This window comes from Zootoca vivipara, chromosome 7 (assembly GCF_963506605.1).
Source record: "Zootoca vivipara chromosome 7, rZooViv1.1, whole genome shotgun sequence".
Classification (NCBI taxonomy): Eukaryota; Metazoa; Chordata; class Lepidosauria; order Squamata; family Lacertidae; genus Zootoca; species Zootoca vivipara.
Genome location: NC_083282.1, coordinates 23228254 through 23253676, shown reverse-complemented (window position 1 = coordinate 23253676; position 25423 = coordinate 23228254). Strand labels below are relative to the sequence as shown.

The 25423-nt window shown below is 43.8% G+C and overlaps 1 protein-coding gene across 2 annotated transcripts in view; it reads right to left on the bottom strand.

The window, feature by feature from the left end:
* AGL (amylo-alpha-1, 6-glucosidase, 4-alpha-glucanotransferase) overlaps positions 1 to 13255 on the bottom strand; it is a 45557-nt gene extending 32302 nt beyond the window's left edge. For both annotated transcript variants that reach the window (XM_035121879.2, XM_035121878.2), the window contains exons 1-7: positions 13005 to 13255; positions 12334 to 12483; positions 8140 to 8350; positions 7119 to 7285; positions 6286 to 6489; positions 2739 to 2920; positions 1342 to 1453 (exon numbers count right to left, since the gene is read on the bottom strand). In XM_035121879.2, coding sequence (XP_034977770.2) covers positions 1342 to 1453; positions 2739 to 2920; positions 6286 to 6489; positions 7119 to 7285; positions 8140 to 8350; positions 12334 to 12415 — 958 coding nt within the window. In that variant the 5' untranslated portion in view covers positions 12416 to 12483; positions 13005 to 13255. The remainder of the gene's footprint in view (positions 1 to 1341; positions 1454 to 2738; positions 2921 to 6285; positions 6490 to 7118; positions 7286 to 8139; positions 8351 to 12333; positions 12484 to 13004) is intronic.
* Between the last annotated feature and the right edge of the window lie 12168 nt (positions 13256 to 25423).

The window sequence follows — 25423 nt, the reverse complement described above, 5'->3', positions numbered from 1 at the left end:
ACTGGGCAGTTCTTTATTATTCTGAAAGCCAAGGAACTCACAGATCCAAAAGCTACCTAACAGTGTAACTTGTTGCACAGTGGAGACTCCTTCCATTCTAAAATAATCAAAATTCCCACACACAAAAAGTTTGCTTTCAGTGCTCCTAAAGCATAATATTATTATAATAATTTATCTTTATACCCCGCTCTTCTGGCAGGGTTTCCCCAGCCACTCTGGGTGGCTCCCAACAGAATATTAAAAACACGACAAATGATTAAACATTAAAAACTTCCCTAAACAGGGCTGCTTTCAGATGTCTTTTAAAAGTCAGAGAGTTGTTTATTTCCTTAGCATCTGATCAGAAGACATTCTACAGGGCAGGCGCCACTGCTGAGAAGGTCCTCTGCCTGGTTCCCTGTAACCTCACTTCTCGCAGTGAGGGAACTGCCAGAAGGCCCTTGGTGCTGGACCTCAGTGTCTGGGCTGAACGATGTGGGTGGAGACGTTCCTTCAGGTATACTGGGCCAAGGCAGTTTAGGGCTTTAAAGGTCTGCACCAACACTTTGAATTGTGCTCGGAAACTTCCTGGGAGCCAATGTAGGTCTTTCAGGACCAGTATTATATGGTCTCAGCGGCCACTCCCAGTCACGCAGTCTAGCTGCCGCATTCTGGATTAATTGTAGTTTCCTGGTCACCTTCAAAGGTAGCCCCACGTACAGCATGTTGCAGTAGTCCAAGCGGGAGATAACCAGAGCATGCACCACTCTGGCGAGACAGTCCGCGGGCAGGTAGGGTCTCAGCCTGCGTACCAGGTGGAGCTGATAGACAGCTGCCCTGGACACAGAATGGACCTGTGCCTCAATGGACAGCTGTGAGTCCAAAATGACTCCCCGGCTGCGCACCTGGTCCTTCAGGGGCACAGTTAACCCATTCAGGACCAGGGAGTCCCCCACACCCGCCCGCCCCTGTCTCCCATGTAGCTTATGGTCATTTCTCAGCACACATAACCATATGTACACAGACATATCTCATTTAGCTTGAGCTACTTTCTACACTTGAACTCTGGCCACACTGCAAAAGAAGAACAGGTAAGCAGATACCAGGGCATAGGCCCTCTCAAAGTGGCCTGCCAGGGGAGCTCCGAATCTGCCCCACCAGCTGAATCCTGTTCCCCAAACTGCCCTATTGCCCCGTGACAAGCTGCTTTTTGGAACAGAATGGACTTTTGAAAGTAGCTTTATTTGCAACATGCCACAAGAAATGTAGTCAAAAGTTCCACTGGCCTAGCACAAGCCACCCGCAGCTACCTAGATCCCAGGTGTCATTTCTTTGTGCTGAGAGCAATAAGTTTTTTTTTACCTTGAGTCAAGAGAGTTTTAAATTGCTGGACTGCTTTGTTAACATCTACTTGGAAAAATTCCCATAATCTTAGCTTTGGGTAAATATCCTCCCAAATGACTTTACGGACATTCTACAAAAATAAAAGCAGCATGTTAGGCAGGTAAACAAAATTCAGTGCCATATACAAAAATTTATTATAAATGCTCCTGTGCCAAAACTGTTCTGAGCCATCATACCTTTATTACACACACAACACTCTGTGAGGCATTTATACTGTTTCACGGGAAAGAAAGCACAGAATCAAGCAGCAAATACTAATACTAATAATTTATTATTTATACCCCGCCCATCTGGCTGGGTTTTCCCAGCCACTCTGGGTGGCTTCCAAGAGAATATTAAAATCTATTAAACATTAAAAGCTTCCCTAAACAGGGCTGCCTTCAGATGCCTTCTAAAAGTCTGGTAGTTATATTTCTCTTTGACATCTGATGGGAAGGTGTTCCACAGGGCGGGTGCCACTACCTAGAAGGCCCTCTGCCTGGTTCCCTGTAACTTGGCTTCTTCCAATGAGGGAACCGCCAGAAGGCCCTCGGCACTGGACCTCAGTGTCCGGGCAGAACGATGGGGGTGGAGACGCTCCTTCAGGTATACTGGACCGAGGCCGTTTAGGGCTTTAAAGGTCAGCATCAACACTTTGAATTGTGCTCGGAAACGTGCTGGGAGACATACTTAGAAAAACAAACAGGGAAAGTTTTGAGCTGAACCCTAGTACATATATAACTTACTTTTATATGAACTTATGAGTCACTATTCTACAAAATATTCATGGCAAGGCCACTTGCAATACAGACCCAGAAAGAGAAACATTTTTTTAAAAAACCATATACCCTGGAAATACAATGGGCAAAGTCTGTCCGGTTGCATAATAACACTTCTCTTCCTTGTGCAACAAGACATCTCTTGAGGAGGCAAGAACGGGAAGAGAGGAAGGGAAAGTCCTGCTGTGTAAACAGGAGTCTAATTTAAGGTTACCATTCCCAGGGACAGTCCCCGGATTTACAAATCCGTCCCCATACAAAATCCATTGAAGTTGAAAAGTGTCCCTGGATTCATTGAAAAAAACCTGGTAGCCTTAGTCTAATTGCCACACATTGGCTCTAACCCAATAACACTGCACTCAAGGCAAATATTGCGAAGTACAATAGAAAGGATTAGCATACAGATGCCGTCTTTTTTAACTATATAAAAAGACTACTGCCATACTGAAGGAAATGAAGTTTTAATCCTCCTACAGAAAGGCAAGCTGAAAAGTGAAACGGTTAGAAGTCCCACAGATTATAAATTAGACTTCCCTTTCATTCAGTGACAGCACGTGTTATCAAGCAATATACCGGTATTATGTGTTTATTTCTTACGTTCAAGTGGTGCTCATTCTCAAGCAGCGGAGGAACTCCTTTATCGCTGCATTTCCCACCAGCCACATCACAGGTTAAATGCCACAGGGCTCGGTCCAAAAGCCAGGCTGGTTTCAAGTGAGGAGAATTAACAAGATTGTATGCACATTCTGGATGCTGAGTTATCCATTCACTATTTGAAGCTAGGGAAAACAAAAGAGACACACAATGAGCAAGACAATAAATAAATATTAAGCACATAGCACCTCAGGATGGCACTTCCATTATCCTGCCAATTACCTCTATGGAGGGTATACAGTATATGAAAGTTAAGATTCTGAATGGACAGGAAACTAGGAAGTCTTCCATTGGATATGTCATATTTAGTAGGTGCTTCTTAATTTCTTAATGCAGAAAACGACAATGCACAGAATCCCAAGGCATTTCTCATATTTGTTGACTGCTTACTGTCTACAGCAGGCTTCCTCCAATTCGGCCCTCCAGGTGTTTTTGGCCTACAACTCCCATGATCCCTTGCTAGCAGGACCAGTGGTCAGGGATGATGGGAACTGTAGTCTCAAAACATCTGGAGGGCCGAGTTGGAGGAAGCCTGGTGTACGGAGAAGTCTAGGAATACTGCTAAAAGTAAAAAAAAAACTCAAGAAGCTGAGCACATATATTCTCCTCCGTTCAAGATTCACTACTGGGATGTTATAAATCTTTTCGTTCCACAGCGGTGAGATTTGTTGCTCATTCTTTTCAATATGAATCAGCAACCAAGTGCTGAAGCAATAAAGCCTTGCCAAGTTTCAAAGTCCCTTTCTGTAGCTTGGCCTTTTTGCCGGATGCAGTTGGCAAGTGAGTTTTTCAGCGATAGCAATCAACCAACGTTATACCTCTTTTCTAATGTTAACTGATCAGGTGTTTTCCCAATAACCTGCCATTACTAATCAGCCTGATGCGAACACTCACAGGTATTGGGTAGGCTTTAACATAGTGCTAAGGAGATCGTTCTTTGGGGCAAGCAGAAAAGCTTGTGCTCACAGAACTATCTATCTTTCCCTCCCATCATGGGGTGACATGTGTTTTTCCTGGCCCTCCAGGGCAGAACTAGGGGAGATGAAGAGTTACACATGGGGATAACCATTGCACTAGTGGCAGTCCTTGCATTGGCTTCCACTAATGGAACCTTATAGCTGATTCCAGCCCTAGATCTTTAGAAGTTTAAATGTTGTCCTTCATATATACTTTGCAATGTCAAGGAAGGCATCGACACTAATTTTTAGTCACTCCCCTCCCCCTTTGCCATAAACTCATTTCCCAAAATTCTGAAGAGCACACACGAAGTTATGTTCCTTTTGGGGGAGAACTTTGCCAACTACTGAAATTGCACTACATGCATTGCTTATTAAATTTTTTAAAAAAATTCCTTCAGTAGCACCTTAAAGACCAACTAAGTTTTTATTTTGGTATGAGCTTTCATGTGCATGCACACTTCTTCAGATACACTGAAACAGAAGTAACCAGACCCTTATGTATATTCAGAGGATGGGGGTGATGGGAATGGGTGATGGGCTGATAGGAGTGGTAAACCTGTTGATGACTGTTAACGACTGTTAATGACTGCAATTGGTCTTGCGGGGGGAAAGCAAGGGCTGAGGTGCTAAGGAAAGCTTGATCATGTATAATGAGATAAGAATCCTATGTCTCTGTTCATGCCAGGTGTCTCAGGACTATTTAATTGCTCATCTTCAAACATTGTGTATGCCATCAAATGCCAACAGTGCCCTTCAGCTCTCTATATTGGACAAACAGGCCAAACCCTACGCCAAAGGATAAATGGACATAAATCTGACATCAGGAATCACAAGACAGCGAAACCAGTAGGAGAACACTTCAATCTCCCAGGACATTCTATACAAGATCTCAAAGCAGCTGTTTTATTACAGAAAAATCTCAGAAATGGACTGGAAAGAGAAGTCGCTGAATTGCAACTCATTACCAAGCTTAAAACAATGGAGACACCTGGCATGAACAGAGACATAGGATTCTTATCTCATTATACATGATCAAGCTTTCCTTAGCACCTCAGCCCTTGCTCCCCCCCCACAAGACCAATAGCAGTCATTAACAGCCATCAACAGGTTTACCACTCCTATCAGCCCATCACCCATTCCCATCACCCCACCCCCACCCTCTGAATATACATAAGGGTCTGGTGGATTCTGTTTCAGTGTATCTGACGAAGTGTGCATGCACACGAAAGCTCATACCAAAATAAAAAACTTAGTTGGTCTTTAAGGTGCTACTGAAGGAATTTTTTTATTTTGTTTCGACTCAGACCAAAACGGCTACCTACCTGTTATTAAATTTTGTAATCAAAGGAGACAATGTTGAAGGACCCACACCTAGGAACTAGGGAACTCTGCAAGTTCTCAAAAAAATAGCTATTCCACTGAGTGAGACTTGTGCTGATACGGTTCTCCGGGGATAAGTGCAAGCTCAAATATGCATATTCATCACTTGATAGCTGTAATATATCCAGTGATGATGTTCTACATCTCAAACCATCACCCAGACCCAAAGCTTCTTCCGATGCAAGCAGTTCAAGGTTCACCAGCCCATCATTGAGGTACATGGGTGTCTCAATCTGCCTGCTGGAGGGGGGCATTCAATAAGTGCTCTCTCTCTCTCTCTCTCTCTCTCTCTCTCTCTCTCTCTCTCTCTCTGTCACATAGGAGTGACAGAAAATAAAGCCTGGCCTTTGTCTGGATATCAAGGAAACTGTCTAGGGAAGAACAGCACCGCTGTTGTGGTGCAAGTTGTTCTTCCTTAACCTAAAATTGTCCTCCAACATTGAAACTCAAGATCCTTTAGAACCTGGCATTCTAAAGCCACGAAGATCTTACTTTTCACTGAAGGTTTGACCTTTATAAACATGGAGCTCTGCCATCAGCAGTAAAAGCAGCCAGCCAATTGAACTGACAAAATGAGGCTACGTTCCACTTGGACACTTTCATCAGTCTCTACTTAGCTGCACAAATGTTTCTATTTTTGCAATACTTTTGCCCAGTTCTCAAAATTGGCATGGAAATGTCCTCCACCCCCACCCACCCCATTTCTTTTTTTTGAAAAAGAAGAAACTGAAAAAAGGAAGGACTTTCTTCTCTTGGGTAACAGAGGCACAACGTTTCGTGCTCACAGGAGCTGTTACCCTCAAAGCATTTTGAAAGCAAGTCAATTAAAAATGTCAGAATAGTTACAAATCTTAAGATCACCACCAAATGCCACCCCCTATTTTTTCTGGGTTATTTAAGTAAAATACAGTTTTAAACAACACACAGAGCCTAGAGGGAAATTTACTGCCTAGCTCAAACTAATTCTTAAAAATTTATTTTTAAAATTCTCTTTTTATACTCCTGCTCTTTGTGAAGTTTGCAGATGCATGCAAAAGTTGCTGGATACAAATGTGTGCATTTGTTAAGTGCAGTGGATAAGACAGAGAAACTATTACCCTATGCATTTTAGCCTTGAGGTTAAATTCAAATGACAGCAAAAATGAACATACCAGTGTGATTGTAGACTACATCGGTAATACAAAGCATATTCCATTCATTTTTCATTTTTTCCACTAGTTTTCCAAGCTCACTCCAAGAACACTTTTTGTTAGAGGTTGAAAAATCAGGATTTATTTCCAGCTGATCAGCTAATGAATAACATGATCTTGATGAACCAAGTTTCTGGACTGGTGTCAAGTGAACCATATTGTAACCTACAAAGCAATAATGAAATGTATTAACATGACACTTATAGCAGACTGGGCAGTCTTAAGTATTGAAGGTAAAGGTAAAGGACCCCTGGATGGTTAAGTCCAGTCAAAAGTGACTATGGGGTGCGATGTTCATCTCACTTTCAGGCCGAGGGAGCCGGTGTTTGTCCACAGACAGCTTTCCGGATGATGTGGCCAGCATGACTAAACCACTTCTGGTGCAATGGGACCGTGACGGAAGCCAGAGTGCACGGGAATGCTGTTTACCTTCCCGCTGCAGCAGTACTGGCCTGCTTTCGAACTGCTAGGTTGGCAGGAGCTGGGACAGAGCAACGGGAGCTCACCCCGTTGCGGGGATTTGAACCGCCGACTTTCTGATCGGCAAGCCCAAGAGGCTGAGTGGTCTCAGTGCCACCCACTACTTGCTGAATATTGAAAGCAACCCTTCATAAAGCATGCAGCAAGCTTGGTGAAGCCAAACAGGTCTGGGTCTGGTTAGCATCCAAATGGGAGATTTGCCTGGGAACCCTGTGTGTATTGCCTTGAGCTCCCCGGAAGAAATAGGATATTTAAATACAGTCAATCAGTGCTATGTGCCAGAGATTTGATTTGGGAGTCAATGTGTTTATTACCAGATTCTTTTGCGACTCTAAGACGATCTTCCCATCCATCAAATGGTCCCAGACACTTAGCCAGGAATGTCTGGAGTGTAACACAATCCAAGGGCAATTCATGATTGTCAGCACCAACACGCAAAATAGGATCCACAACTATGTAACCTCCACCGCTTTTCTTATCTCTGCAATAACACACACACGCACACATCTTTTATCAATACAAAAGCAAATAAATGCTGGAGTCAACCACCTATTATTACCAAGACCTAACAAGATATGTTTCGCTTGCTATTCTAAAATTATGTTAATGTCTTTAAGGGAATCAGAAAGCATTTACAATACTTTGAAGCTCAGAAGATACTGCTTTTTAAAAACTCTTTAAGCCTCCAAATCTATACTCACTAACCCGGAAGAGTAAACCTCACTGTACTTAATGGATGTTACTCCTATGTAGATATACATAGAAGTGTTCTTAAGAGAAGCCAAACATAGAATAAAAACTGTTGAATGGCTGAAATAGGAATGCTAGGAAAGTCAAATGCATTTAACCCATGTTTTATAAAGAATCGAGGAGCTTTCCCCAGGAACAATCTCAAATTCACCTGTGACCTTCCTGACATTATGAGACTGTTTTCCTGCTGCTGCTGCAATTATAATTATAAAGCAATTTATAGTGTTCAAAGTGCTTCACGTGCCCTGTATGCCTCTGGATCCCTCTCTAGTTGAGTTCAAGAGGGCCTTAAAGATTTTACTATTCCAAGTTGTTTTTAACTGAATAGATGGCTGCCCACAATTTTAACTGTTACTGCTTTTATCTGTGGCTGTGCATCCTGCAGCCAATCGGAGCTGCAGAAGCTGCACCGGATGTTCGGCTTCCAAAAATCGTTCGGAAACCGGAACTCTCACTTCCGGGTATCGATTATTCAGGAGCCGATTTGTTCGGGAGCCAAGGCGTTTGAGATCCGAAGTACGACTGCGTAAGAAACAGGAGGTGCTGATGCAAGCTTCTCTTCCTCCGGATCCAACCATTACTTACTCATGACTAAAATAATACTGGTATGACCCAGAGATCTGGAGATCTAATTTGCAGAATTTGTCAGAATCATCTTCTTTCCCTGTTGGGTTGTGCCAGGACAGGCACCTGAACTTGTGGCGGCTGAACCCTTCTCCTGAAGCTGGGTAGTTGGTATGCACCGTAACGTGCTTGCCTTGCAAGGTAGGCCCCAGTCGGAACTGTAGTTCAAAACCTGAACAGAGCAAAACAGGCAACTGTTAGAGTGCAAACACCCATATTTTAAAACTTATCAACATGGAATGACGCCTCAATGAGCCAACTGCCAGAAAGGACTGTTGAAGAAATGGCTGGTTTGTTTGCCATGATTTCTGTGGGTTCTGTTTATGCATGGAGGAAAGGAATGGCTGCGCAGGTTGAAAAACCCCAATGTGGTTATATGCATTAGCTCTCAGGCCAGATTTTAACTTCATGCCCAGTTATGTCTCATATGTTGGCTAACAGTGAATGCTGGAAATTGAATATTTAGACATCAACCAGCTCAATCGATTGAGCTACAGATATGAACAGAACGGTATAGTTGTTCACTCATTAAAAGCCACTAATGACCAAGGCCTAGATCTTGCAAACCATATGCAAGAGGGAGCCATGAACAACAAAGAACAAAGCACTCACACAAATATTATTTTCTTTAAAAATCCAACACCACACAAAGTATCTGTTCATCCAAAACAAAACAGCCTTGGCTACTGTGATCTCTAAAGCTCACAAAGTACTACAGTACAGACAATTTACAAAATTATATGAGAGAAAGACATTTTATAACAGTTTCAAAGAAGATATGGAACGGAGCCAGCTTAAAAGCAATGCCAGAATGAAGTTGTATGAATATATATTGAGTAGTCCATGATTTCATCTGCATCTGTTACCTTCATTTACTGACACAGAAATGAATTGGTAAGCAGCGTGAAGTTCTTTGGGAATGGCCTTTTCTGCAGTGGCTCCCTGTCTGTGGAATGCTCTCCCCAGGGAGGTTCGGCTGGTGTTTTCATTTTATACCTTTAGGCACCAGGCAAAAACATTCCTCTTCAATCAGGCCTTAGGGCTGACTACATCCAATACCATCTTAAATATGTTGTGGGGTTATTGGGGTTTTTTGTGTTCTTGTTTGTATTATGCATTTTGTGTTATTTTTATCCTGCGTTTTTGTGTTGTGAACCACCCTGAGATCTATGGATGGAGAATGGTATACCAATTTAATAAATACGATAATAATAATAATAATAATAATTTGTTAAGCCTAAGGTTCTTTGCCTTCCTAACAATGTCTATAAAAATAAATCTAAGATCAGGTCATTTATGCTTTTGCTACAGGCTTGACAAGTTTGTTTATAGTTTGCTAAACATAGATCGGACTGCAGAGATGTTTGCTACTGATATCTTATTCCCTAAAACCCATGTAGACTAAAAATGCATTGCTCATATTAGTTACACACTGTCTATCTGTTAGTTCTTTCTGCTATGTGGAAGTGCATGGCTTTTGCTATTTTAAAAGTATTCTCAAATTGTTTTTTCCCCTAGGTTGCAGATAAGAACTAGCTACATTTTCCTTCACTACCATAGTGCATTGCCCTTGTGGTGCTCCCCTAGCCATTTTCCAAATTATAAAATCAAATCACCTGAGCAAATTCCTAGTTTTAGAGGAGCATAATTTGTTAAACACAGTTGAATTATTTTTGGTTCCAGCTAGTTGTTGAGATTACATTACTATCTGGGTCAATTTTAACTGCTGTTGTTTACTGATTTTGTTTTATGTACCTGGGGAACCACTTTTGAGACTCATAATTTATTATTGAAAAGTTGGAATTTAAGAAAACAAAAATTCAAAAAGCAACACATTTTGAGGCTTCAAAAGTTCTTCGGAATTCAGCAATTAAAATTATTACAGCCTGAACCTAACCATGCTTTAAGTTTACTTCTTTTCTGCGGATTTCCATGCTTTACAAGTAACATGGGTGCAAATCTCATTAACCTCAATGGAGCTTCCTCCTGAGCAGCAAATTGCTCTGTTAATGTACAAACGAGCACCTAAGATGTTACAGATGAAGCAGGAAGCACAAATGCTTCAAATTTCCGAGCCTACAGGGTCAATGAAGTATTATTCTAGCATGTTCCCTGTCCAAGACTGCAGAAACATCTCCTGCGTAGAGGAGGTGTGGTTTTTAAATTCTGGATATGACTGTTACTTCTGAGTAGGTATGGTTGGGATTGCGTTGTAAGGCTCACTCCTAGGTAACTGGGGCATCCGTCTGCAGTCCTAAACATTACTGCAGCTGCATGGTAACCAATTTTCCGCAAGTGGGTGCTTAGCACTTGGGATAACATTTAAGCAAGCCAACTTCGTGGACTTGGCTGCCAATTCTGCTTTCAGAACCCACACACCAGCCTCTATCAATAGCGGCTCCAGTATGGCTATGATAACATTTCATGCCCCCTCTCTTGTGGGGGGAATGAAAGGGCATTCCATTTTTTTCTAGGCTATGTCATTCACCACCACATGCAAAACTGCCCTTCCTTACATTCCAAACTTTCAGTAGAATTTAAATCAAAGTTACAACAGCTTAAACTGTCACTGTACTTCCTCTTACAGCAGATGGGCCCTACTGAGGTCAGTTCCCGTGTACAGTGGTAGCTCGCAAGACGAATGCCCTGAAAGACGAATTTTTCGCAAGACGAATGAGTCTTGCGATCTGAAGGTGACTCGCAAGACGAATTTGTTTTGTGAAAAATTTGTCTTGCGAATCGCGGTTTCCCATAGGAATGCATTGAAATTTAATTAATGCATTCCTATGGGCAAACAAAGAAATTTCAATGCATTCCTATGGGAAAACACGATTCGCAAGACAAATTTCTCGCAAAACGAATTGACTCGCAGAACAAATTAAATTTGTCTTGCGAGGCACCACTGTATATCCCTCTAAGGATTGCAATCCTAACATCTTACTTTCAGGGTCAGAACGTCCTTCCCATGTTAGAAGATGGCACATCCATCTTAAGAAAAATTAGCTGAAAACCAGTCCCACTAATTGCTTAAAATTACAGCAGAAGCATTGGTAATAGATGCCCTTGATGACAACACTGGCAGATTTACAACTAATTGCAGGACTATAGCCATGTTTAGACACAGCTGCACAAGTTTATTCAGAAGAAAACTTTCATTGCATTCATTGGGAATTATTTATTAAGGGCACACTAAGATGCCATACCTCCAGTGCTAAGGGTTCTGTGGCAAACTGGTGATTACTAACCCTGTTCCCATCACCAAACAGAAAAAGAAAAACTGGCAGGTCCTAAGCACAATTTGTATGGCAGAAGTGATAGAAGTGGTTAATACTTCCCTGCTTATTGTAGCCCTGCCATTCCTGAGCTATTCTCTACCCACCCGTTTCATGCAGCAAACAGCACAATTTGAGAGCACCTCTGCTTACTGCTTTAAAACAAAGAAATAGTGATCTGTTCTCTTTGACCTGTTTGCCAACACACACTTAGTTTAGCCCTTAAGTGTTGTGTGTTTTTTTTTAAAAAAAGAGAATGCTGAAATCCTGGAGCCTGACATATAATTAGTTAGTTTATGACCACTCAGAGGAATGCTGTATTCATAAACCATTTGAAAAGTATGGAGCAGCTTCAGAAAAATTAATGGATCATATTGATTTCTTTATGCATTATGTATACTCCTCAGCCAACCAAACTCTCATTTCTTAAATGGTTCCACCCACCTCTCTCATTGCCTCTTATGTCTGTTAAAGTACTGATTTATTTATTGAAGTTATTCATAATGTCAGTGTTCACAGTCATCCCAGCTGGATGATGCCCCTAATTTGTTTCCTCCAAAGCCTTCCTCAAAACCCAACTTTTTTTCACGAGAGCCATTTCTTAACTCCTGGCAGCCATATGTGATCCATTTACCCACAGGTAAGCTCCTCTGTTGCTACAGTTTGCATGCTGACTGTGTGTAAGCTACTTGGGGCAGAGGCCTCTCCCTTTTTAAAAAAAATCTATTTTTTTCTTTGTAAAGCATGCATCAAACTCTGTGCACAGGAAAACAGGACAAGATGGAAGAGTTAACAACTGTTTGAGTTTCCTCTTGCACAAGGATCTAACGCAACTTGTTAAACAAAAATCCCGAACACACAAGCAGCCGTCTGGGACACTGACCTTGCTCCAGCCGGAAGAGGGTCTTGTCCAGCTTTTCCATGTCGTTGAGAAGCAGCACTCTTGTCTGCTTACCGTGGGGCATCTTGGCTGCTTGGCTCTCTCCGCCCTTGCAGGCCACAGAGATTAGCTTTGGAAAGACAGGAATGGCTCCTAGGCAAGCAATAGACACACACACAGTACATAAAAGAGCAGCGTTTTGCAGCAGGCAAGGGAGGAGATGGGCGCATGCAGGGGTCACCTTGAAAGTCCTCCTGAAGAAGACACCCAGACACAGGGACACTTACATTTTTCACCCACCCCCTTTGCAATAAAACGACTCGGCAGAGAACGGTATCAGAGGGCCGGACGGGAGGGAGGTAGGGGCCGGTGTGTGGGAAGGTTGCCAAGGGCGCGCAAAAAACCTCTTCTCTCCCAGCCAAATCTGGCGAGGCTGCAAAGCACCCGAGGACCTCCGTGCGGGTCTGCAGGAGGGCGCTGTTCCTCTGGGGCCTGAGGGGCTGGCGCCTGTCACTCTTTCTCCTTCCCACCCCCACCCACAACCACCTGCCCCACATATCACAATACGACCTGCCCCGGCGGCGCCACTGAAGAGCCAGTCCCCCGTCCCGTCCCCCCCAATATCCCCGCCTGCGATTGTCTATAAATACGGCGCGCGGCCTCTCGCCACTCACCCGGAGACGCGGCTCCTGCGCGCAAAGAGGGAGGCGGGAGTCGAAAGAGAGACGGACCGGAGAGAGGGAAGGGAGGAAGGAAAGAAAGAGTGAGGAATGCAGCCCCAAACGGGAGGAGGCTCGGCCTCTGCAAGGCAGCGAATAGCCCCGCCTGCCTGAAGGGCTTCCAGGAAGGAGGAGGCTGCTGCTCTCAACTCAACCCCGAGCAGGGAGACTGGCTCTAGAGGCGGCGCAAGCTTGCTCGGCCTCGCCTTTGGCATGCCCTCCTCCCCACGCCCAGCGAGAACTGCTCTAGCAGCAAAGGAAAGGGAGGAGGAGGAGGAGGGAAAAGGGAGGAAGAGGAACTGCGAAGCCGAAGGAAGTCGCCGCAGAGGCCGTTGCAAAATGCGCCTAACGCAAAGCCTTTGGCTCTTGCAAATTTGCAAAACAGGCTCTATTTCCGCGTGATCATTTGCCACCTTATGTTCTCAGATGCGCTGGAAGCCGCCCAGAGTGGCTGCCAGATTGGGGGGGGGGGGTTTTACAAGTAATAAAGTTGTTTGTTAGGAGGGCACCAAACTGGACCAGGTTCCAGACCGGGGGCTGTGGGTCTCCAGCGGTTGCCGGACTACAGTTCTCCTCCTCCCGAGCATTGGCCATGCTGGCGGGGGCTCATGGGAGTTGGAGTCCAACAGTGCTTGGAGCTGCGCGCGCGTGTCTATATCCTCCACTGGCAATTTCCCCCGAGCGCCCGTGTGCATGGCATTGGGAATGCATGGCGGGGACTCCGATAAATGGCCAGATTGAGGAAGTGTGGCTCTTGGTGCCGTACACCAAGTTGATAATCCGTGTTTTCTCACCCACAGAGGTGGGGGAAGGTGGTGGGAAGGGGGAGCGAACACAAGCACCCTGGGCCAGTGTTGCCAATGTTTCCTTTTAAGATTTTTTTCTGGTGGTTTCCAATGATCTGACTCTTAACACGCATGGAATATCTTACCTTTTCACGGGACCTGGATGGATAAGTGCCTCTGAGCACATGCGGAAGTTTCTTTTTAAATAAGTGCGCAGGGCTGGCCCAAGTCATTTTTACAAAAAATAGCACCTATACATAGTCAAGGTTCATAGTACCAGAGGTGAGCAAAGTTATTTCGGCAGCTGAGGAATAAAATCTCAAGCATTTCTCCCCCAGAGGGGGGGAAAAACCCCAGTAACAAATAACAAATAAGAGCAGTCTGTCTAATGGTAACCATATGATGTTTCTAAGGATGTGTAGTATGCTTCCTCAGAAGATCGGTATATCTTTGTAGGTGCCCTCTGCTGCAACATTTTCTTGCAGACCCTGCTTGTTTTTTTAAAAAAATATTTACTCAAAAACGCTCATTTACTACTGTTCATAATATCGAAACGGTTTACAACAATTCCTGCTTGGCAGGGGGTTGGACTGGATGGCCCTTGTGGTCTCTTCCAACTCTATGATTCTATGATTCTATGAATTATGCATAAAACCATACAATAAAAATTGCACATTTTAGAATCTGGAATCAGCTTTGCAGTTCTGAAGTGCTGCATCTCAGATGCTCAGCTGAATTTGTATCCCCCACCCATGTGCCGGTTCATGACTAGGGGCTTCCAGATTTCACGGTCCTGTCCCCGTTACCATTTGCCGATTGCCGTGGGACTCTATTCGGTTTGGATTTGAGATGGGTTTTGGGAAGACGCGTGAATTTGTTTTATGTCTGTAGATCAGTGCACGCTGACCAACGCATAGTCTTTGCAGTAAGGCTCTATTCCGATGGCATGAGTATCATGGAGACCAGTAGATTCTTATCTGGATGCTGATTGGAGTCTTTCAAGTCATTCCAAATTTGTCTCTGGCCAAGGTATGAGCAACTTTGCATAGACCCTCCTGGTGTGTCCACAAATGGAAACGAATCTGACATTATTGAAGCCATGCTGATGTGAACAGTTAGGATGGAAAGAGCTGTACAACACATGGGGCAGAGGGGGTAACAAATTCAATGTGTTGTAAGAGAAGTAGCATGGGCATGCCACTAGTGCTTCTAATCTAACTGGAATCACAAGATCACAGCTTAAAAGTTTTTGCTGTAGTAGAGCCATTTCTAAAATGCCGCAGTATGTACCGTCTCAGGACATTGAGCAATACATGCCTCTGTGTTCAGTTTCTTGCTGTGAATTATGTAATCGGAAACACTGATTTATTTATTTTTGCCACTACAATCCACTTAGTTTCTTTCAGAGCTTTGCACCCCTAGTTTCCTGCTATTTGCAGCCAGCCCTATAACAGAAGCTGTCCAGTTGCTCACAAGTGTCTCAGGGATGAAATATTTTTAACTACACTCTGCAGAGAAGGTCAGTAGTCAAAGGTCAGTCTATTTTCAATGCTCAGAGGTGTTTTCTTTTTTTAAAAAAACCCCACCCTGTTCTCAAATTACAGTCACTTTGGTGAGGTGTTTTTTTAATGTTTGCAAGGACACCGTACTGTGGAATTAAGATGGTGCTGAAATAAGAAAGTTGAAATTGATAAGGAGATCCTACAGATCGAACCTGGGGTCTTCTGCTGGTATAAATTTGATTAACCTGAAGTACTTTGAATATAAGAACATCACATCTGCTTGTGGTCATACTACAACATTAAAATAACACCGCCTCTGTTAGAGAAGATCACATCAATGTTAATATGCAAAATTCATCACATGAACTTAATTACAATTATACAAGAATTCTTACAGCAATGGCAAACATATTTGCAGAATACTTCACATCAAGGCCGCACAATTCCCCCCCACAAATTCACATGGTGTTGAACATCGATTACTCATTCAGGCTGTATGCAGGGGGGGATAATTTAACGGGCTCATCAAACAGTTTTCTGACAGGTCTCTGAAATGTAAGCCTGGGGCAGAGTTTCATCTGTCCGGAAGGAGGGAGGGAAAACTGTACTCAAGTGTGTGAGAGGGGGAAATACCACACAGTTAATTTACTGTGCCTGAATACGACACATCCATGAACAAAATGCAGCCTGGCCAGAGAGCATCCTTGCAGCCAAGACTTTGACTGGGGACATCCGAGTTCGAATCCCTACTTAGCCAAGAAGCTCAGTGAATTGTCTAAGGCGAATTACTCTTGTTCAGTCTTACCGACTTCACAGGGCTGATGTGGTGATGAACATTTGTGTGTGTGTGTGTGTGTGTGTGTGTGTGTGAGAGAGAGAGAGAGAGAGAGAGAGAGAGAGAGAGAGAGAGAGAGAGAGAGAGAGAGAGATCACTTCTAACCTGTTGGTTGGAGGTAGGATGGGATAAATGTTGTTGTTTAGTCGTTTAGTCGTGTCCTACTCTTTATGACCCCATGGACCATAGCATGCCAGGCACTCCTGTCTTGCACTGCCTCCCGCAGTTTGGTCAAACTCATGTTCGTAGCTTTGAGAACACTGTCCAGCCACCTCGTCCTCTGTCGTCCCCTTCTCCTGGTGCCCTCAATCTTTCCCAACATCAGGGTCTTTTCCAGGGAGTCTTCTCTTCTCATGAGGTGGCCAAAGTATTGGAGCCTCAGCTTCACGACCTGTCCTTCCAGTGAACACTCAGGGCTGATTTCCTTCAGAATGGATAGGTTTGATGGGATAAATAAGGAATGAATAAGGAATGAATAATCAGTTCATTGGAGTCAACTGCTAGGGGCCGAGGTCCATTCGCCCCCACAGTTAAATATTTGAAGCGGCCATTCCCCCCAAAGTTGATGGGCATTGCCATTCAAATAGTTTGGGCGCACCCCGTGATGTGATTATGTGGCGTGGGGCTTACCTGCCCTCCCTAATATTTTATTCAAGTTGGCAGCCCTGAATCAGTTCTTCGCAGTTGCTGTTGGATTTTGTGCCGCTAGTGCCAAAAATGTGATCATTCTAGCGTATGGTGCCATCTTGTGGCCTTTCCATGGAAACAAAGCCTTACCAAGAGCAAAAAGCAAATTCTCAAGGTGGAACCTACACTGTATACATTACTAGGCAATTTTGGGGCCCTGCTAATTTGTGTGTGTTTAGGGGAGAATCAGTGGGCAAGAGGTAGGTACTTTAACCTCCCCCAGATATCCATTGATTCTTCCCTGAAAATGTCCCTCTCTGCCATTTTAAACTCAGCTTCCCCCCCCCCAAAAAAACCTGGGTGCACAGTAGGTAAGGTCGCTCAAGTTATTTGAAACCAGCAGCAGAAAAATCCCACAAGCTCTTCTTAATAAGATAGAAAATACAAATGAAGCAATTTCCTTAGCAATTTCCTTTCATGACATCCCAAAACCAGTTGTATGAGGCAGTCACCTCACTCTGCCTAACGGTAGAGGCGGCCCTGTGATGGAAATACATGTTTGAGATGAGGTGCAGTGTTCCTCACATTAGGTTTATAACTACATGGTTCAAGAAACATGAGTGCTACCAAATCTAGCAACTCTGCATTACACATGGAGAAGCAATTTGGTCAGGTTAGGATTTTAATGCGCACCTAACAAATTAGCACTTTCTGAAACAATATGCAAACTGAAGCACAGCTAGTTCAAAATTCGCACTTGTTCACATTATTCCACCTAAATAAATGTGTACAGAAATTTATACAATATAGAACAGTGTGGCTTAAAATGCATAATCAGTGAGAGTAACATAAAATGCTTGCAAAAATATGTAGATCAGGCAAAAAAATTGCATACAAAATATGTATATTGGGGTCATGTGCTCTAAAATGCTTCGAATTTTCACGAGGAGTGGAAAGGATTGCCAATTGATGTAGAAATGTGGAGAACTAAATTTAAGATAGGAAAGGTGAGAAACTGAGTGGAGCAAAAATGGGAAATTGTCAGATTTGTCCATCTTTACTTTGTACCTCCCCCGCCTCTGGTTTTCCCATAACATGAACTTTTACAATATGCATGGTTCTATATTTCCAAACCCTGCTCCTCTTCACTGGAAGCTGCAGGTAGAATGCTGAAAATTGGAGCGTAGCAGCCACACATGTCTGGGCATCTCTTTCTGGGCAAATGATAGTAAAGGATATAAAATGCAACTGGCACCTTTGTGACACCCCTAAGGCATTTTGGCACCTGAGGCAGAAAATCCGCTTGGTGCTCTCCTTGTTGTTCAATTAAAAAGAAAGAAACTTTTAAGTGTGCCCAAATATCTACTGATGGGGCTGCCTCCCTGTAGGGATAGACCCTCCATTTCTCTATGATCATCACAAAATTGAGAATGCATCAATAAATGAGGCACAACTCTACGATGCCTTAATAAAAATACTTTTTCAGAATGATATGGGCACATCAAGCACTTGTACGAATTCTACTCAAACTGGGTTTGGGGGTATCATGTTTTTAAAATGAAGCTATTGTATCAGTGGCTGAGGCGTGAGCAAGAAATGAACCCAAGGTGTGACCAGGTAAATGAAAAGGAGAATGCAGAGAAGGATAGGCTCACTTTGCCAAGACCTTTGCTGACTTCTGTGTGAGAAAGTACACAAGCTGCTACCATGGAAGACTATAGTTGTGGGGACTTGCCCAGCTCCAAACACTTGAGCAATCCATCAGTACTGGCATTTTGCTAGTCTATGAGTAACTTTTTGCAATCCAGAGAACTATGACTAAATCTGTATATCCAGAAAGGCTTTGCATTTGTAGGTATTTCTGGAAAAAACTACGCCACCCAACCCTTCCTTTAAAGTACCTGCACATGCACACAAAGGTCTTTTAGACTTGTAAGGGGATTTCAAAAGCTGTATGGAAGGCCCATACAGGTCTATTGGAAGACTGCCTGGGCAGTGATTAAGTAGCACTGTGGCTACCAAAAACATGTTGAACAAGCTGCAGCAGACAGTCGTCTGCATTGGCTACGGTTTGGGTGGAGATATGTTGTTGCTACATGCTCAGCCCAGGTGAGAAGACAAAAACCCCAAACTCTGAAAATAGCAAAATGGCAGAAGGAAAAAAAACAACCCACAGCTGTGGTCCAGTGTCCATGGAAACACTGCCAAACAGCCACTGTTGTGGCAATGATGCTCACATGCCTCCCCATACATGGAGGGAGTCAATGGAAGCTCGCCAACAGGAACACAACCCCAGGACATCTTCAATAACAAAGGGCACCCACATTCCTTGAGCTCCTATTGCATGGGCAACAATGACCCTCTTGCCCTGCTATAAGCCCCTAGGCATCCTTCCAGCTCTCTAATGCTAGGGGTGAGAAACCCAAGGGCCACATTCTCATCTGGGCAACCTTTCGGGGGCCTCATGCCAGAGGTGAGTAGGGCCAGTGGCAAAAGCAAGCGGAGCACGGAATGCAAATATTACCTCTGTATGGCAGGCTGCTTTCTACACGCACTTGCACACCCCTCTCTATTCTCCACCCAGGCAAGAAAGTGACACTATCAAGATGAGTTCAAGGGCAAATTCCAACCAGAAGCAAAACAGGGCTGGTGAGGGGTGTGGCCGAGGAGGATGAGTAGCCTGGGGAAAGGGATAGGTAGAGAGGCTTGAAGGGTTGCAGGACCTCTGACTTCTGATCTACCTTGCTCAGTAGCACTGCTTTGGAGCACAGCACAGAAAGCAAAGAAGGGAGAGGCTCCGGGGCCTGTTCTGCTACTAGGTCTCCTGTGGCAGCCATCTCAGGCACCTGATGTTGGGGATATATGTTCCACTGGGGCCTGTCCTTTATCCCCAGAGCTACCCCACTGTCTTCAAGGGCAATAGAGGTCTTTGTCCCAATGCCAACGTTAAAATAAGATTCCAGCTGCAAGTCCAGTCAGTTTCTATGTACATGGAATGGAGGAGGGGGCAACCTCTTGTCCTTTGACTCGGGCAGTTGAATGACTTATTAGTCTGGCCAAGGAGAGGCCACACAACATGGCATCCACAGAGTTCCCGGGGCATCCATTTAGTCAGCATGCAGTTCAGTTCCCATCGCCTCTACCTAATTAAAAAAACGTCATTCGCGAGTTTCAAAACGCACAGCATTTGCTACAGAGCTTATTAAACTCAGAAAAACAGTGACACTTTGTGCTATAATGAGTGGAGATGCGCTCCAAAATTTCTTTCTCACTGAGTGCTTGCTGCACAGAATCCACTCCTCTGGCGTTATTTGGAAACTATGTGCACAGAAGGATTTGCACAATAGCACTACCGTATATATTTACTGCAAAGAAGTAGGTGGTTTGCATTACAGGAAAACAGGTTTATTTTTGCTCAGGCAACATTTCAACTTAAAGGACTTTGACACTAAGGAGAAAAAGGTTCAGCTGCGAGCCTATGTGAAAGGGGGGGAAATGTCGGCTGGAGAATTCAGGTACAGTATAGTGTTTATATTATAGTATTATACATTATAACAGTCAAGCATATGGAAATATTAAAATGGATGGTACTACGTTGTTGTTGTTGTTTGTTTGTTTTAAAAAAGGACAAAAAGTTATGCTGCGTCCTTTTTCAGTCCTTTAGCTTTGTGAGACTCATACTGTGCAAGGCACCTCTGCTGCCTTGCGGGCAACTCCTTCCAGCAACTCCTGCAGCCAAGCTGTTTGCCAAACGTATTGCTCTGCTTCCTTTCGACCACATCAGCGAGGCTCAGAGGGGAGTCTTGTCACCTGCGAAGCCCAGGACCTCCATTCACATTGCCCAGGCTTGCGCCCTGGAGAGGTCACTTTAGTGCTGATAACACAGCGGTTTGACTTCACCCCAGAGGTGCACTCCCTTGTCTCTCGAGGCAGACAACAACAACAACAGCAATGGCAACAGCTGCAGTTGACCCAATTTTTTTAAAAAAAAGACTGCATTATGCTTATTTACAACATCCACACCCCACTTTCCCTCCATTCCCCCTCTGTTTTAATGTCACAACAACCATGTCAGATTGTTGTTGTTGTTGTTGTTGTTGTTTAGTCGTTTAGTCGTGTCCGACTCTTCGTGACCCCAGGGACCAGAGCACGCCAGGCACTCCTGTCTTCCACTGCCCCCGCAGTGTGGTCAGACTCATGTTGGTAGCTTCGAGAACCATGTCAGATAGGTTAAAGCTGCATCTACACCACGGATGTCAACACAAGGCCCGGGGGCCAAATCCGGCCCGCCAGACCTCGTCATGTGGCCCGCCGAGCGCCCCAGCCAGCGGGACCCAGCAGTGGGACCTTGCTGCTGAAGCGCCGTGCCAACAAAGCGCCGACAAACAGCTGGGGCCGGGAAAATGCTTTTTGCCCCTGGGTCCTTTCGTGCTCTTTTCTGGCGCTGAATCAAGGCGGCGACCCCCCCTTCCCTTTCTTTCTTCCTCTCTCTCATTCTTATTCTTTCTTTCCCTCTCCTTCCTTCCTTCTTTCTCCCTTTCCGTCTTCTCTCCCTCTTTCTTTTTCTTTCCTTCTTTATTCCTTCTTTCCTACTCTTCTTTCTCTCACCTCTTTCCTTCCTCTCTCCCTCCTGCTCCCTCTTTTCTTTCTTTCTTTCTTCCTTACTTCCTTCCTTTCTTCCTTCCGTCCTTCCCAACTTTCTTCCTCTCCCTCATTATTATTCTTTCTTTCCCTCTACTTCCTTCCTTCTCCCTTTCCGTCTTCTCTCCCTCTTTCTTTTTCTTTCCTTCTTTATTCTCTTCCTTATTTGCTACTCTTCTTTCTCTCCCCTCTTTCCTTCCTTCCTTCCTCTCTCCCTCCCACTCCCTCTTTTCTTCCTTCCTTCCTTCCTTCCTTCCTTCCTTCCTTCCTTCCTTCCTTCCTTCCTTCCTTCCTTCCTTCCTCCCTCTCCCTCTCCCTCTCCCTCTCCCTCTCCCTCTCCCTCTCCTCAGAAACATAGGATGCTGCTTTATACTTCTGACCCTTAAACCCTGGAACCAGGAGAGCAGCTTCAGTGAGTCAACCTCAGCCAGTCCCTTTGGTGAAGGGTGGTGGCTCACTGGCAGAACATCTGTCCTGCATGCAGAAGGACCCCAGCATCTCCAGGTACTAGTAGCTCTGCAAAGGTCCTGCATGAAACCCTAGCGAGCCTCCACCACCCAGTGCAGTTACCAAAAATCATTTTTCAATAAATTGTACAATAATTGTACATTTGAATATCTACTTGCCATTATTCTGACTATGTTTCTGCTTTCAGAGCTAGTTATTACTTACATTATTACAAAAAACAGTAATAATTGAATGCATTGACAATAATTTATGATAATAAAGAGTGGACACATAGTCCTACAGATACAACCGGCCCTTTGAGGGTGACCAAACTGCTGATGCGGCCCCCGATAAATTTGAGTTTGACACCCCTGATCTACACAGTTATAAAAAAACCGCTCTGAAAATGCTCTGGGGGAAAAACGTTGTAAAGCTCACAATGGAAAATTTCATAGCGTTCAGCTCTACAGCGCCATCTGGTGTCACAGTGTTATAACACATTTTAATATTTTTTTACTAATGCAGCTTAGTCTTAAGAGTCAAGGTCACCCAGTGAGCTTCATGGCCAAGTGGGGATTTGGCCTCCAGTGTCCTAGATTGATACTCGAGTAACCCCTAGACCCCATTGGCTCTACGTTTAGTCCTAGTCAGAGGCATACCTAGGGTCCCTTGCATGCTTGGCAAAGAGCTGTTTCTGTGCCCCCCATCACTTCTCCTGCCTTCAATCTTGCTGCAATAGTGGCTAATGGAGAAATCTGCTTACCGCTGTGCTGAATTCCTCCTTAGGTTATTGTAAGTGCAACTAACTGCTCATATGCCTGGCCTCCTCACATGAACAGTACAGCAGGAAGATCACAGCTCTTTTCCAGGATCAGAAAAACAAAAGAAGCAATTACTTTTTTATGCAATAGCGATGCCATGGTTTCTAACAGGATATTTTGCAAACCATGCTTTCTCCCAATAAGAATATAAGAAAAGCCGTCTGGAACAGGCCGAAAGTTTATTCTAGTTCCTTTGATTTCCTATGTTATCCTCATCTTGCATCTGTTCGCTTGTCCCTTTTTATTTCTGTTGACTGGCTTCATTGAAACATAAGGACTTGTTTTATATTGCATTTTGGTACATGTTAAATGCAGCTCTTAGGGTCTTGAAGGTTCATAGATAAAAGGAGCTTGAGCAGACTTAACAATCTGATATTGTTTGGGATTTGTGGTATATCTATTTTCCAGTACACGTACCTACTTAATTGCAGAGCATAATTACAGTTCTGTGTACTGCTAAAATTCTAGGCTTTTGGAAGATATAATTAAAAAGAAGACTGGATAGAAATTACACAGTATCTGATTCACATTCTCAATTTCTATACCCTATTCATTGTAAAAGGTAAAGGTAAAGGACCTCTGGACAGTTAAGTCCAGTCAAAGGTGACTATGGGGTGCGGCACTCATCTCGCTTTTCAGGCCGAGGGAACTAGCGTTGGTGCTGACCTTTAACAATTACCAGATTTTTAGAAGACATCTGAAGGCAGCCCTGTTTAGGGAGGCTTTTAATGTTTAATTGTTTTATTTCATTTTTCTGTTGTAAGCCGCCCAGAGTGGCTGGGGAAACTCAGCCAGATGGGCGGGGTATAAATAATAAATTATTATTATTATTATTATTATTATTATTATTATTATTATTATTATTATTATTATTATGTCTGCAGGCAGCTTTGTGGGTCATGTGGCCACCGGCCAGCATGACTAAACTGCTTCTGGTGCAACAGAACACTATTAGTTAAAATGGACAAGGTTCTTCACAAGTTGTTAAGCGCAACAGCGTGCTTTGCAAATATGCCAAGTGATTTGCTTAACTTAAATGTTTTGAGTGTCCCTGTGTTACAGCTCTCAGGACAGTAACAAAAACAGAATGGAATCAATTTTTCTAATGATGTCTTTGTGCCCCACAAAATATTACATTACCTAGCCTGCCTCCTCCACCGTCTATAAGCCTGAAGTGTAAGCTTTGAGTTTTACCTGCATGCTGGGATGAACGTAATCTACCTCACAACTTCAGCGTTTGCTGGAGTTTTACGGAGATCAATAGGCCTCTGCTGCACAGGGACGTAATTCCTATTGATCACTTTGCCAGGTGCAAAGGATGGAAGTTACAAGCAGCTGGAGAAATATTACTGGACTGGAGCGCACATTATAGTTGCCACAAGGATGCTCTCCATACTGAGTGATGCCTACCATGGCTAGAACAATAAAATGAGTTCCTGAATGGATAGCTTACCAACGTTGTGAGTTTCTACAAGAAACAATGCAAATATGTGGATTCTCGGAGCAAATGAACAGGTACGCCTTTTCCTTCAAAAATATAGGAATGGCTCCGTATCCTAGCTTCAACATCTCCTTCATTTGGTTCAGGGATTTTATTTTTCATGTAAACAGACTCCATTTCTGCACGTACTGTACACCCAAATCCCCACACAGCACTTTTAATACTTCTCTGAGATACGGAGGGGAGGAAAAAGGAAAACCGGGACAAAAACAGAAACTGGGATGGCTTCTGTGACTGGAAAATTGGGACACTTGGCATGAAGTGGGAATTAAAGAGATTGAGCCAAATGTGTGGTTTGATTTGAATTAGGCAATCAAAGTCCAGTTTCCTTACAAAGGATGCCTCCCGGTGGAGCTGAAAACTGATAAAACTGGTTTTGTTGGCAGTATTTTGAAATGTTTTAATTATCACCAGGAAGCCCTTCCCTGCCTGCCGATGATACTTTTACTGTAAATGTCACTACAACTGCTCCAGCTAATGTAGAAGAGGACATTAACTTGTTTGGCTACCCAAAGCTGGTTCAATAAACTCGGCTGAAAGTAGATTTGGATGCAGACCTAGAGGTATCCTTCTATCTGACCTCACAGCCATTCACTTCACCACCCTCCCTGTGCTCCAGTAAGACTGAAAGTAGTCCTTGGCACACCACACATGCTGGTGCGCACACAGTGTTGAAGGAAACCCAAAGGGACAGAGGAAAAAAGCGGTGGAAATTCTTTCAACATCCCTGAAACAGGACTTCCAGGAGACAGTGAAAGCAATCAGAAGGTACTGGTGAAACTGGCATGGATTTCCTCATTTTCTCCAGAGAGGAGAGATGGGGGGGGGGATTGTGATCAGCCTAAGTGACAAGAAGAAGGCAGCTTTTTTATTGAGATTTTTTTGCTCCTGATGACATCAAGATATTTATAAACAATTTTGCTTTCAGTACTGCTTGCATCTGCAATGGTTTTGGTGCAGACACACTGCTCCATTTCTTATTGGTACATACCGTAGTTATCATGCTCACCATCATTACAGTATTATTATTGTTATTGTTATTATCACCATCATCATTATTAATTAAATCTGTTTAATGCCCTTCATCTGAAGATCACAGAGCAGTTCACAATATAAAAACACAAAAATAATACTAAGGGAAACAATAATGCCTCCCCTTTAAAAGGCCATATATTGTTTAATTAGCCAAAGTCCTGGGAGACTAAGAAAGACTTT